The sequence below is a fragment of the Thalia democratica genome, chromosome 7 (genome assembly GCF_965202585.1).
Source record: "Thalia democratica chromosome 7, ktThaDemo2.hap1.1, whole genome shotgun sequence".
Classification (NCBI taxonomy): Eukaryota; Metazoa; Chordata; class Thaliacea; order Salpida; family Salpidae; genus Thalia; species Thalia democratica.
Window position 1 is genome coordinate 49,221,855 of NC_139171.1, and position 14,776 is coordinate 49,236,630.

Sequence of the window (14,776 nt, forward strand, 5' to 3'; positions counted from 1 at the left end):
AAAATTGAGGCTTTTATAAATGACAACGTCATCTTCGTCTTCAACACCCTCATCAGCCTCTCCGTACATAATTTTAAGAGCCTCAGAGGACTTTTCTAACAGTATCAAACCAGTTACTGGACAGCCGTTCTCACGTTCCTAATGAAACAAAATGTAGAAGGTGCTGTCTAGCTTGTAAAAGTAGCTTCTCTCTACTTTTAAATCGTTTTAGCGGTTGCAGTTAGTCCCAGCTCCTCCTTATAGACTTTAAACATTTTAAACTTCCCCTCGCTTTTGAAAATGTTGTTCAAAGTCGACTTGCCTATGCTGAAATGGCTCATTATAACAGATTTAGGCACATAATTCTTTACCATTTTGCAAACTTTTAATTTGTTTTCAATTGGTAGTTGAAATTGTTTTGTTTTCTATCCTGTCTTATCCATTTTTAAACCGGGTATGTTGACTGTGTCAAAAGTTTCTATTTTAATTAGCAAAATTTAAAATCTTACTAATGAATAATACTACACCTTTTTCTTTACTGAGCACAAAAATCTATAATGTAAAATACTAAGAAATATTAGAATCATAAGATAACAATAAACTGCTTGCTTAGTTAAAGAAATTAAATCAGACATCTTTTATAGTTAAAAATTGATCATAGCTAAATTAAATAAACTTACTTCTCTACCGAATAAGCAAGGAACCGGATATGCCAGAAACGGATAAGGAAAGAAGCACTGTTCTATCACTGTTGAAATGTCTCAACTTTGTTGATGATGGCCGTAATAATACTGGTTAAAACTGATCAAACGAGCGTACACTAATATCTCACAATATGCTGACAATGTCTGAGACGTTGGGCTGTGAACGATGTGGCTGCGTCAATTTTTCGGATTTACCCACGAGCGGTCAATTCAGTGCATATGCACTTAACCCCGCTTGGTTTAGATCTTAACAGCGGTTTCTCGCGACTATGCCTACCTGACGATTTCTAATTAGGACGAAACGGGTCGTAGGTTGTCTCGGACACTGTTGTTGATGTTAGTGTCGTAAAATTCATTATTTATTACTATTTTGAGAAAGTTTTAAAAGATTTAGAACGATAAAGCAAAAATAAAAAATTAAATACTTTTAAATTAAAACAAAATTTTTGTAGGCTAAATGCTAAAGAATAAAGAAAAAATAAGATAAAAAAATTGACTAAAATTATGCTTGGTAGTCAACAAAACTTAAATTTAGAAATTATACAGTAGGTTTCGTTTTTATTATAATAAATAATAACTTAGTGTAAGTAAAAACATAGTTTAAAGTAATTTTTACAATAACACACAAAAAAAAAAAACAATACAGTTTTAACACTAAAAACATAAGTCTACTATAGTTTTTACCTATATAAACAACAATCAATGTTTTTCATAAAATTTATATTATACTTTCACTACAACTAATCAGAAACTTAATGCAGACATTTGAAGTATAACAATTGTTTTTATTTCAAATTTGTTCAGACAATGAAAGTATATTAAAACTTTTATGAAAAACATTGATTGTTGTTTATATAGATAAATACAGTTTTAGTTTATATTTTGAACTTAAGTTATAAAAATATGAATTAATATTTTGTGTTTTAGTTGTTTTAAATTTTAGGATAAAAAATTAAATTGGAAAAGTGGTTTTTTAATGCAACGTTTATAGTAAAAGTCAAAAAAGGTATTATCAAAACAAACAAAATAAATCTCTTTAAAACAAATATTATCAAATAACCATTGATTTTACTTCAAAATGCTACTGATAACATTGACCTTGATAGCAACTAATTTTTTTGACATATGTTAGATACAACAATTATAGCTAAAATTATAAACGTTCTAAAGCGTACCGTTTTACCTTATCAGTGTTTAACATGATTGTACAGTCATTATAGAGCACTAAGTCTGAATATCAATCAAAACAAACACTTTTTTTCCAAAAAAAATTATGTAATTTTCTTTTAACATCTTAATCGTTTTATTTTAGACTATTATAAATTTTATTTTGTTACTGAAGGTAATATAAAGTAAAATTTTTGAATTTTTTTTTATTAAATAACTATTTTGTTTTGTTTTTTTAGAAACATCTGCGTTATTGAAATAAAACCTAAAAATGTTTATTCTCATTAGTGAAACTTTAAACTTAGAAAATTCTTCGTTAGTAAAGCGAGTTTTTAAAACAATAGTTTTTTTTTTAAACTTTAGATAAATTTATATGTTTATATATCTAATATACTACATAAAAAAACAGTTACTTTAAAAAAATACATCATTAAATGCGGTTATTTAGCTTTATAAAATTATGAAGTTTAGGAAACAAAGTTTATTTCAAAATATAGTTTTAATAATAAGTGAATATATATTTAAAAGAAAAGAATATATATTGTCTGTCAAATAAATAAAACTATTATAAAAATGATTTTAAGCTAAAGTTTTAGTACTAGGTTCTATAATATAAATTATAGTTCACGATTAGTTCTTCAAAGCATTATACATTTATTAAAAATATGAAATATTTGTTATTTATAAATTCAATTTATACTTATAAGAAGTTTGCTTATAATTTCAACTATAAAGTTGTAAAGTCAAAATAGGTACTTTATTTCATAGTGATACAAAATATGTGTCGATAAATAATTAATATATAGTTAGTTCTAACTACATCAAAATAAACCTCTCTTTAAAAAAAAATATTTTGAACAGAGTTCTACCTAGTTTTATTCACAAAAGTGAAAGCTTCAATATTATTTTGTAACTAAAATATTTTATAGAAATCTCAGTGGCTTTCCGCAAAAAAAGTACATGTTTGTTATCGTTTGCAAGCTTGAATAGTTAAACACATGCTTGAGAAAAAAGAAATTATTAAACTTTAAAATGTTTTAGCTAAAACAAATTCTTTATCTCCAACTTCAACTCGTTACAGAAGAAGTTACGCTGAAAAATTATGTTAAACAAATTTATACAATAAATAACAAAGGTGCTTATGGAGGAATTGTAAAGAAAAATAAGAAGTAAAAACTATCATTGGACTTGCTCAATATTTAAAATAAAGTATAAAAGTATAAAAGTATATTATTAAAAGATATAATTTTTTTTTGTTCTAGAAAATTTTGATCTACTGACAGTTTTTATGTTAGAAGTACATTAATTGGAAAGTAAAGAAGAAGTTTCATGTTAAACGTTTGGTTCTTTTAAATTATTTAAAGTTTTCGTTAAACGCTGCAATTATTTTTTGACTGTAAAAGCTCCATTTATCTTAAAATCTTAGAATTTCAACAGTTTGAGTAATTTTTTTAGCTGTTTTTGAGAACTATTAATGAGCTACTTTAGCTAAGAAAATGCATTCTAAATATCAAAAGTAAATATCAACTGACTTAAAAGTTTAGTTCAGTTTGGTTACTTTTTATACCCAAACATAAAACTTTTTGCACCTAAGTATTCAAAATTGAGCAACATTTAGACATTTAGTAGACAAAGTTTTAGGATTATAATAAAACTAACTACCTATATTATGTAGACAGATTAGTATTATATATTTCAAAAATGAGTAATTTGTTTTTAATTGCAACTGTGATTATTGTCAGCATTCAGGCGGTTTTAAGTGAAGTGGAAAGAAAACTAGATGGAAGTGGCGAGAGTGAAATAAAAAAGACATTCGTTATAAAGCTTGGAACTTTGAACACAATTTATCATCGAAGTGAAAATGATCTTTGTGACTATACAAAGATGTATGCATACAGTGTTCAAGTAAGCTATTTATTTTGAAATAGTTAATAGTTTACTGATTGTTATTTATTTTGATTTATTTATAATTTTGTTGTGGGAGTTTTCAAAATAAAGTTTAATCGAAACTTGAAGTATACACAAGTAGCTATAAACAATGTTTTAAACTTACTCATAACACTAAGTTTTAAGAGAACAACAACCAATTCTAAGAAATTCGTAATTATTATTATTATTTTTTTACTAAAACACACAAAACGATTATAAAACAAGTTTTATCTTTTTAGTCTTTGGAAATGCTGTACTTTACAATCGAAGAAATCAACTCAGATCCTTTTTTCCTGCCTGGCATAAAGTTGGAACTGAACGCCACTGCTGATTGTCATGTCGACACGATTGCTTTGAGTAAAGTAAGCTATTAGAAACATAAAAATGAATCTATATTTTTTATTGAAGTCATACTTTAAGTTTGTGCATCTCATGTTTAGAAAGTAGATAGAACTTTAAAGTAAGTTAAAAGATAGCACTTTTAATAAAACCAAAAAGTCACAAGCGGTGTTCATGTAATGTGTTATAATTGAAGTTTTTATAAACCTAACGTTGTAATTGCCCGGGGTTTTACACTTATACTGCCATGCACTAAGTCTTAAAAATTTAAGTGCAAAAAATATAAGTTTCAGGGCGATAGATTTAAGAAAGCCATTTTAATTATCACTGCAAGTTCAATTTTAATCGCTATCTCAAGCATAGTTGCAATAAATTGAATTTTGAAAATCTAGCGGTTACAAAATCTAAGGAATTCACATTTAGATCGTCATGCTTTTAGCCGTGCTCAGTTAAAAGCTGTAACTTTTAAAACCGCTAGGCTTAAAAAAGCTTTACTTATACCGCCTCTATTTGAAAACACCACGTGTTGGTAGCAAAATAAATTAAAAATAATAACTGTAGGTAAGATTGAAAAACTTTGTACAATTTCTAGTTTCATATTCATAACTTTATGTATATTTAAAATACTAAACTAGATAATTGCAAATAAATAAAGTACGACCTAAATCTTTAATTTGTTAACGTTTTTACGAAACTTCATAACATTTTTTTATCTTATTGTATTATTGTAAAGAAATTTATCACTTTAAGCTAACAAAGTTTAAAATAAACATTTTTTTCAATCTTTTAACAATTATAAAAACAAAGTTTTCTAAAAATTTCTTTGAAACTTTAAAAATTAGTTGACAAATTAAAGATTTCGTCTCATTCTATTTATTCTAAAACAAGTAGTTTACTTTTTTGTCTATGACGAATACGATCACCATTAAACTGAAAATTGTGTCGAGAATTAAAATCCGTCCGGCAAATATGATTAAAAGCGAAACTTTGTTATTAGAAATCACTATAATTTAGACAGGGTTTTAATTTAGTATAAAATAAAATGCTTATGTTTGTTGAAAATAAAAAAGTAGTAGAACATTTGTAAATTTATTTTATTAACATTAAGTCTAACGTATGTTTTTAAAATATTTTTTATACTGTATTTTTATAAGCTAATGATTGATTTAATATAATAACGTTAGTTTTTATGGTAAAATGTAGTTCTTATTCAAGACCTTATGTAAACTTGATTTGTGCGATTGTATTTTGTTTTGAATTGATTAAGTGAAAAAAAGAACATATTTTTATTTGTATGTACAAATTAAAGTTAAGATACTTAATTTCATCCTAATTCGTTTATTTCTAAAGCTATAGTTTATATTCTAAAACTATAAAAAGTTTGTACTCCTGTAGAGTATAAGTATAAAGTTTATATTTCTTTATAAAATATTTTATTTTCTAAGTTTTTAACATCTAAGATATTTTACGCTGAGTTTAAAATTTCATTCTAAAACAGTAATTAAGACATTTTATATCTATTTTCAAATTTAATAAAAGAAGCTGTTAGAAGTCGTTTAAAACATATTATATGACATCTAAGTAGTTATCAATTTAGTAGGTTTTATTTAACTTTATAGAATATGTAAAAAAAAACTAAGAAAAAATTAAAACTATATTACTTTGTTGTCTAAAGCGTTCGATAGAGGCAATTAAATCAATTTAAAGTAGGTAACAGAATCAATGATTATTTTGTTTAAAGTATATATTTAGTTTATTTTAGTAAAATACGTTATTTAATTAGCATGGCGGTAGCTTATAGTTTACAACAACAAGCATTTACTTTTAACAAGCCTTAGCAGAAAATTATTCTAATTTTTTTAGAATTATTTTAATTTTATTATTGCAACAATCCAAGCAATGTAAAGTAATCGTGTAATAAAATTTTAGCTAGTGAGGCAGTACCTACCCATACAAAACTTTGACAAAATGAACAACAACACTTACTGGGGGATAATCGGACCCGAGTCTAGCGAGGTGTCAGTTCCAACTTCGAGGCTGCTCGGCCTGTTTCATATGCCGCAAGTTTGTAGTCGGCAGCTTATAAGTTTCTTGCAACTTTTGATAACATTTAAAAAATATTTTTATCAGTTTCATTAAAAATTGTACAGCTTAATACATTTTCGTTATAAAATATGGGTATATTTGATATGCTTTAGATGTAAAATGCTTTTTTTATGTAATGATGTAATAAATTTTTCTAGGCTTCTTTTCTAAAAAACAATATTTTCAACAAAATGTGTACATTTTTAATTTTAACACAACATAGACTGTTTTTAAATAATAACTTTTTTTTCTATTTTCTAGGTGAGCTATGGTGCAACATCTCCAATCTTGAGCAACAAAATGAGGTACCCGTATTTTTTCCGCACGGCCCCGTCGGACAAGTATCAGGTGAAGCATTATGAAAAGATATTCTGCATTAAGTTTTACTAAAAGTTTTATAACTTAAGGTGAAGGCAATGGTCGACCTTTTAATTTTGAACCAGTGGCAATACGTTTCCTTCATTTACGACGATGATGACTATGGTTTGTTAAATTCATCTTTTGTGGTCTTCTTGTAAAACATGTTTGAAGACTCTATTTTAACTATCAGTAGAGCTTTGTTTTTTGTTTGGTTAAGTTTATTAGTCTTGTTTAAGTTTTAAGATACTTGAATTTGAGTTCATCAGTTGAAATTTTTGTCCAAAAAGATTGCAAAATCACCAAAAGTTGCCAACAGGTAATGGAGCGTTTGATGTTTTTCAGAAGTTAATCTTAAAACAGTCGGTTTGCCTCGCGGTTTCGTTCAAACTTCCAAGAACGCTTTTGGTCGGACAAATAAGAGAGTACACTCAATACTTGATAGAAAACGAAAAATCAAACGGTTTGTTGATCAGCAGCAGTTTTGTTGCAAATAACTTTAAAATGCTATACAAGAGCATAAAAGCTTTTAATTAACTCGCATGAAAAATAGAATAATGAATATTAAAAAAAAGCATTAATAAAAAAGAAGTGAATACCTACTTTTATAATTTTTAAAGGGCAAATAACCTTTTAAGCTTTTTTATCAAAAAAAATTTTTTTTTAAGTTTCTTTGTCGTAATAAAAATAATATAGCTGTAAAAAAGTTGATATTTTGAAGCAGAAATTTTTAATCAATTTGTTTTCTCATTAAGTATTTATTTTATCTGGATATTACTGTAATGTTCATGCTTGAATATACAAACATATATTAAAGTTTGAATCCTGTTTTTCAACTTCATGTATCATAAAACTTTTATCGAGATTAAAAAGTAACTATACCTAGATATATAAGATTAGTATTTTTATTGTTTGTGCTCAACTTTTATAATAGGTTTGTGAAAAGTCCACATAAAAGAAGCACTAGAAAGTTAGATGTTCAGAAAATTTTTGTTTTAATATGTACTACTAAGATATAACTTGAAACTATACATAGCCTGATACTTACATATTAACAAAAAAATCAAATTAACTTAGATTTTAGTTTTGTTTTAAATTTGTAAATTCAAAAGAAATTAACTCTTTCAGTGGTGATATTGTTTATCAACCCGGTGCACTACGCAATGTTGCTGGATCAGGTTATCAAGAAGAAGAACATGGAGAGATTCCAATGGATCTTGTCAGACACACTGAGCGGAATTAGTGTGGACGAACTTAAAAGATACATCTTCGGGTTAGACAAAGTTATTAAATTGCAATCGACCGATGATGAAATTAATTTAGTTATTAAAAAACTATAAAGTTATTACAAATTATGTACTGAAAAAGTTTAAATTTTGAAAAGGTATAAATGTGACATATTTAATTACGATCTTTGTTTGTGCTTATAAGTAATATGAAATCAAATCAAGGGGAATTTAAAATCAAGTAGAAAGATTAGTCAAAACTAGAATTTAAGTCTATAGCTCATTTACATATTTAAAAAACTGTTTATGGTTATAAAGATAAACCCTGTCATAATTTTACAAAAAAAAAAAAACCTTGAATTAGTCGTAATTTCACTTTTACGTTTTGTGAACTATTTTTTACAACACACTTTTTGTTTTTAAAAACAGTGGAAATATTTGTTTCAGTTTTTACATAATAATAATAAAAGCAGAGAATTTTTTTTTTCAAATAAATAAAATGCTGAATATTTTAAGCAGCTGCTATATTTGAGCTTTTTAAAGCTTATAATTAGTTAACACTATAAAAAACTATTTTTAGAATGAATACTTTTATTTTCCAAGAAAATTTCTATTTAAGCGTTTCTACTAGTTTAAAAGTAGAAAAAAAAAATGTTATATTTGAACACTATAAAATTGATAATAAAGTAAGTACTATGATTTTCAATTTTTCTTAAACTGACAAGTTTACTCCATACTACAATTGTAATTTTAAGATTGAAAGGTTCCACAAGTATAAATCAACTTAACTCGGCACTAAACGGGGCAATTGGATTCGGTCCCAGCAAAGGTAAAATAAGCCAAAAATTTTTAAACCGAGTACGAAGTATAACTTTAGAAAAAGCAAAACAGTACAACCCTTACTTTGCGGATTACATCTTGTCAAAAAGCAACTGCACTGATAACCTTAATAAATCTACAGGTTGGGTTTATAAAAGTTTTTTGCCTTTAAAATGATATTTCAAATAGAATACATTGTTGTAAAACGACTTGTTGATAGAAAAATGCGGAAGCAATCTCACTCTTCCATATGACATCGTAATCAATTCTCTGGTGCAGCAAGCAAGAGATGCAGCTCTTGTGTTCGCATACGCAATAAAGAGCGCCCAAGCAGATCTCTGCACTGATAAAGACTATTTATGTCAAAAAGTAAGTTTTTTTTTTAATAACTAAAAGACTAATAAAAATGTGTATGCTTGTTTTAAATATTTAAATTCAGGAATAAAAAACAAGCTCAACTTTTAAACCATCTTATCAAAATAATAGCATTTAAAAGTATTCTAAAAGTATTAAAATGATAAAGCTAAAAAATATATATTATAAAAGTACAGTTAAAACATTTCCTTTGTAGTTTAAAAACATAAGCGGTTCACAATAATGATTAGCAATGAATATCTTTTTACTTTTAATTTTACCTTAATTTTTGTCGAAAAATTTTCTCATAAAGTGATAGATAAAATTTTCAACGTCTTAAATTGCTGACTAACATTTAAAGCAATGCATAAAGTTTAAACGATAATAAAAATCAAAAAAAGATTTTTTTTGTTATTTGAAAGAATAAGTATTTAAGTTTAAAATAAAAAAGGTGAAAAACTATTTAAACTTATGTTTCAAAAGAGTTAAAAAGAAAAATATAGCTATTAAAAGTAAGAACATGTATTTGCTTAATGTTATTAACTGTAATTTTTTTAGTTTTAACGATATTTTTGTTTAATACTTTGCCTTCAAATAATAACATAACGAAATATCGACAAAAGAATTGCATTTGAAATTTTTATTTTAAGTAAAGAAAAAAAAATTAATACATAACAGTTCTACAAAATGTCTTGGATTCAGTTTCGTCAATATATCAACAAGACGAGGTTCGAAAGAACGAGCGGCTCAGTTTTCTACTTTGACGCGTATCAAGACGGCCCGGCGAGCTACGATGTTTCCAGATACGATGGCACCAGAGAAAAAAGCTGGACCCACCTAGGCGTCATTGATGGTATTAGTAGTGAGTTTTTTTTTCACGTTATGCTTTATAGTCTTTGTGTTTACTTATACTCTGTTTAAGTTTACAAGCTTCCTACTTAGATAGTATTTCTACTTCTTATTATAACCTTTTTTAAAGTGTGTAATATTGTTTGTTAAAAGCATATTTTTTTCTTATTAACAATTGTTTTTGAAACTTATACACTTCTTTATACCTCAAAATAAAATAATTGATATACAGAAAGTTTTTAAGAGTAAGAGCTTACATCTGTGAGATCAGTACAAAAGTATACTGTTACAGCTGTAAAAGAAATAAACAAATTGTCGCTGAAAGGGAGAGGAGGAATCAGTTCAGTTTGTGGATCATCCTGCGAAGATGGGGAGTTCATGCTATTTCAAGAAGTTTTTTATATACTACTTTACTATGATCTTTAATATTTTTTAGGATGTACTTTCTACTTTTGTACGCAGCTTAAAATACGCACACAGTTTAATTTTATCGCTGCTTTACCTTACCTTTTTTACTTGTAGGAAGACAAGCAGTGTTGTTGGCAATGCGTCACGTGCCCTGACAACTCCATTGTTTTGTACAACTATTCTACATACAGAAATGTTTCCTACTGCTACGAATGCGGCGAAAATTATTACGCGTGGGAGTAAGTAAGCAAGTAGTATCCAACAAAAGTATTTTTTTCTAATATAGATGTTAAAAGTAAAAAATAGCAAAAAAAGAAAACAGTATCTATTTGACTTTTCAACATTAGGTAACTTATAATTTTTACTTAAGTAAATAATACAAATTAGTTCAACAAAATTGTTTAATCAAAAAAGATCCGACTGCTTGCCAGTGCCGGTGGTCTATCTGTCGTACGACGAGCCGTGGGCGTGGGTGGTGGCGGTAGTGAGCTCGTTCGGTCTCATCGCCACCCTCTTCACTTCCTTCCACTTTTATTTACAGTGGGACAGCGCCATCGTGCGCGCGTCGGGCAGGGAACTGTCGTCAATAATGCTGACTGGGCTCCTCCTCGCTTTCTCCTCCTCATTCTACTTCACCTTCCACCCCAACCAGGGATTGTGCGGGTTGAGGTTTTTTTAGTTTTTTATTGCTTGAACTTAAATTCCGATGTTGTGGGTGTTTTTGAACGAATACGCTTGAATATAGTAAGAAAGTTTATTATCATCTAGTTGGTGGTAACAATTGTAATAACATGTGTAATATTTAATTAAGTAAGTAATTAGTAGTAATAAGCTTATGTTTTCAATTCTAGGAGATTGATGAGTGGTTTCAGTTTCACTCTTATTTATGCGGCGCTGTTGGTGAAAACAGTGCGAATATCAGTGATATTCAACACAATAGGAAAGCATATGGACAGAGACCTCAAAACAATACTGAGGCCGGTACCTTTGGTGAGTTTTCACAAAAAAAATTTGTTACGGAGATCTTAATAGTTTCTAAGTTCATAGGTAATCATATAAAGTATATTTAAGAAATTACTTTTTGTAAAATCAACTGAGTTTAAATGGTTTCAAACAAAACTACAATTGAACCCAGGTATGAAAGCCCGTAAAACTTTTGTTTGTTAAAATGTTTTAAAATAAAATAGCCGAAATAGCTTAGTTATATTGAAGGTTTTGCGTAAGTGATGCTAATTTTACTAAATTGTAAAATTCAATAATAAAATATTATAAATAGTAATTAATTTCAAATTTTCTAAATATTTTTTTTCTGTCAATATTATATCTAAGATATCCTTAGTAGTTTAAAACTAGTAGAAAAATATATTCAATTAACTACAAACTTTTTGAAAATTTAACAGTGAATTTAAAAAAAAACTAAGTTGAAAATTTAAGTTTTTAAACTTTATTTAAGTTAGTCAAACTAAATTATTTTTTGTCGATATAATTAAATTAGTGATTTATTTTTAAAAGCTTAATGTAAAACTAATTATAAGATCAAAAAATTACTTAAAAAACTTAAAAAAATGTTTATTTATTGATTTGAGTTAAACTAATACAAAGTAAATAAAATCACTGAAAAGATGTTGATTAAGGTAAAAAACACTAAGAATAATATAATCTACTAGTCGTTTACAAACTTAAAATTTTATAATTTTCAAGCTTTGATATTAGCAGTTTATGTGTTTGCTGTTAACAACATTAAACTAAAACAACTTTAGAAAAAAACAATACGTTATATTAGAAAATATTTAAAAAACTCAAAAATATTTTTAAGATACTTGAAAATTGACACAGACAAAAATATATATCTTTTTAAAAACAAACAAAAAGTTTTCAAATTTATTTCAAATAAAAATACTTTTTTTATTTAATTATTGAAAAAAAAAATTGAAAATACACAAAAGTTCTGATTAAATATAAATAATAAGACTTCGTTTAATTAAGACCATTAATTGAATTAAATTTATTTACTAGTTATCATGATACTAGTAAATGTTAATTTTTTTTAACCAACAAAACTCATGCTACTAAAATATTGCATCAAATAATTAATTGCTTTAAATGTTTACCAAATATTTTTACGTTGCTACTAATGAATAAATGTTAATACGTAAAAAAGCATTGTGTAAAAACAACTAATTCAACTATTATAATTATTTTACAGCTCTTTTGAGATATAATTTGTCGGTCGGCACGTTTGTTTTTACGTTAAAGAGCACGTTTACATGATTGTTCGGTTTTACATTTAAAATTTTTTAGATTTAGAGTATATTTTTTTTGAACATGTATATAAACTAGTAGCAACTTGTATTGTAAGATAATATTTTTGATTTTTCTTATAACTTTGTAATATTAAAAAAAGTTAATAAACATACTACTTAAAATTTAAAAGTTTCAAACTAATTTATTTTTACCTTAAGTTTACAAATGTTTACTTCAATGATTGTAGTATAGTGACATTGTTTTACGCTTTATATAAATTTAATAAAAACTTAGCACTATTCTTCATAAAATTGAAAGCTTATATTAAAACATTGTTTTACAGGCTCTGGTAACTGTGTTGTTAACGGCAGTTGAGCTTTTTGTGGTCGCAATTTGGCTGTTTCTACAACCTCCGCAAGTACTCAGAACGGACACGCAGCAAAAAGTTTATTGTTTATTGAATTGATATAATAGAATAACAATAACAAATCTTTTTTTTCGTGAAAATGTTAAAATCAGCGTTCAACAGGAGGAATACGAGGATTTTCTCGATTGCAAAGGACTCCGCTCGAGCATGTTCATATTTTGCCTGTGCTACCCCGTCGTTCTGATCATCATCAACGCGGTGTGCGCGATCAAAATAAGGAAGGTGCCCGCGGGATTCAACGAGGCCAAGCACATTGTTTTCGCAGTTTACATAACTCTCGTTCTGTGGGTTGCACAGGCAAGTTTAGCGTTTTGTTTTATCAATCAAAGTGTAAATTACTTACTTTGTTTTTATAAAATCAGATAAGCACCTTTGTAGCCAACACCTCAACTGACATAGTCTTGAGAGACGCGCTGTACTGTCTTGGCGTGTCGATGAACAGCCTCGTGATACTGTTCGCAATATTCGGCCCTAAAATATACATCATCATATTTCGACCGGCAAAAAACAACGAGCAGACAGTAATGGCAAACAGTTGTAAGTTTTTCAGTTTTCAAATTTTGTTTGAGCTAATAAAAATGATTACATTAGTACATAATAAAGAAGATAAATAGACAATAGTACCTACTATTACAGTCAGACCTTCATTGGGAAGTACATCAATGGGAAGCTTCAACCGAGTAACTTCTGTTTCCTCTTTTGAGCAGCCCAAAGCTCAACCCAGGAGAAAGTCACGTCACTTGTCTTTAATAAAAAGCTTGTACTTTAGAACTGAAAGCAAACATAATATCGACAAACAAGAGTGTAAAAACAACTTATCAGTAGACTATGTAAGTGTTTTATTGCTTGTACTTGATTTGAAATCAAAAGTTGAATACTAGAAACTATGATTGAATTTCTTTTTTTTGTGTTTTGAAGTAACTGGTTTTCTATCTTAAAAAAACTTGGCCTTATGTATGTGCATAAATTTCATGGGGACGGATCACTTTTGCACAGACTTCATTTTTATAATAAAAGGTATAGTTAAACAAGTATTATAAAATATTCAAAGGAAATGTAATTAAAATTTAATTAAGTATTCTAAAAAATTAAAATTAAAGAAAAACCTAAACTAGAAATATAATTAGAATAAACCTAAACAAAGTTAGTGCAAAATCGATTTTGTGCAAAAATGACCCTCGTGCATTTTTGATTCCAAACTACAATTTGTGTCTAGTTATAAAACATAAAACACGATATATAAACTATCTTTTCATCAGATATTACTATTAAAATGTCTAACTAAACTTGAAATTTACTTTTTGTAGAAAACATGATATATAATTAAATAAATTTGCACATTAAAAAAAATGAAGTTGTTTTTTTTACGCAAACACTTTATTAGACGTTTCGCTATAAAATATTAGGTGCTCAAATAAAGTGTTTGCGTACAGAAACAGGATGTTTTATAATCCGACAGGCTTAGCTTGTTTGTATTTTTACCATTTATCGCCTTATCACGTTATATTTGACACAAATTTATCATATTTTAGATGGCTGATCGGCATTCATTCAACGATAAAGAAGATAATGATAACGTTTTTTTCAATGCCACAGAAAAGGGAGCTAAGAAAGGTAAAAAAGTTTCAAAGAATCATCAAAAAAATTTTAAAAACATTAGCTGCGACGAAGGTGTTTCTAACGGAGCGTTTGTGAAATAAACTTTTGATACATCATCGCTTTGTTTTATTAGAATGTTTTTATGCAATACTTTCTTTCTATTTAAACTTAATTAAAAGTCAAGTTTTTCTTTTAAATTTTAAGATTTAAAAAAGCTTGAGTCAATTAAACAACAAGTTACTTACATTATATCGTTAGCTTCAAGTTTACATACTAAACAAGCAAAAACT

The 14,776-nt window shown here is 27.2% G+C and overlaps 1 protein-coding gene across 1 annotated transcript; it reads left to right on the plus strand.

Moving 5' to 3' along the window:
* The first annotated feature begins 3,551 nt into the window (after positions 1–3,551).
* On the plus strand, positions 3,552–14,587 carry LOC145841522 (metabotropic glutamate receptor 3-like). The gene is made up of 19 exons (XM_082948881.1): positions 3,552–3,755; positions 4,019–4,141; positions 6,048–6,182; positions 6,465–6,551; positions 6,611–6,686; positions 6,880–7,023; positions 7,689–7,833; positions 8,542–8,747; positions 8,826–8,974; positions 9,638–9,821; positions 10,101–10,201; positions 10,331–10,455; positions 10,631–10,885; positions 11,068–11,206; positions 12,804–12,905; positions 12,990–13,184; positions 13,250–13,424; positions 13,524–13,717; positions 14,420–14,587. Exons 1-19 carry the CDS (start codon positions 3,552–3,554, stop codon positions 14,585–14,587), a joined length of 2,907 nt encoding a protein of 968 aa, XP_082805007.1.
* The last annotated feature ends 189 nt before the right edge of the window (positions 14,588–14,776 follow it).

Excerpts from the sequence above, each read along its gene's own strand:
- LOC145841522 (XM_082948881.1), top strand. The coding sequence starts at position 3,552 with ATGAGTAATTTGTTTTTAATTGCAACTGTGATTATTGTCAGCATTCAG. Across the intron at positions 7,834-8,541 it reads CTTAAAAGATACATCTTCGG|ATTGAAAGGTTCCACAAGTA; the intron begins GTTAGACAAAGT and ends TGTAATTTTAAG. Across the intron at positions 11,207-12,803 it reads TACTGAGGCCGGTACCTTTG|GCTCTGGTAACTGTGTTGTT; the intron begins GTGAGTTTTCAC and ends ATTGTTTTACAG.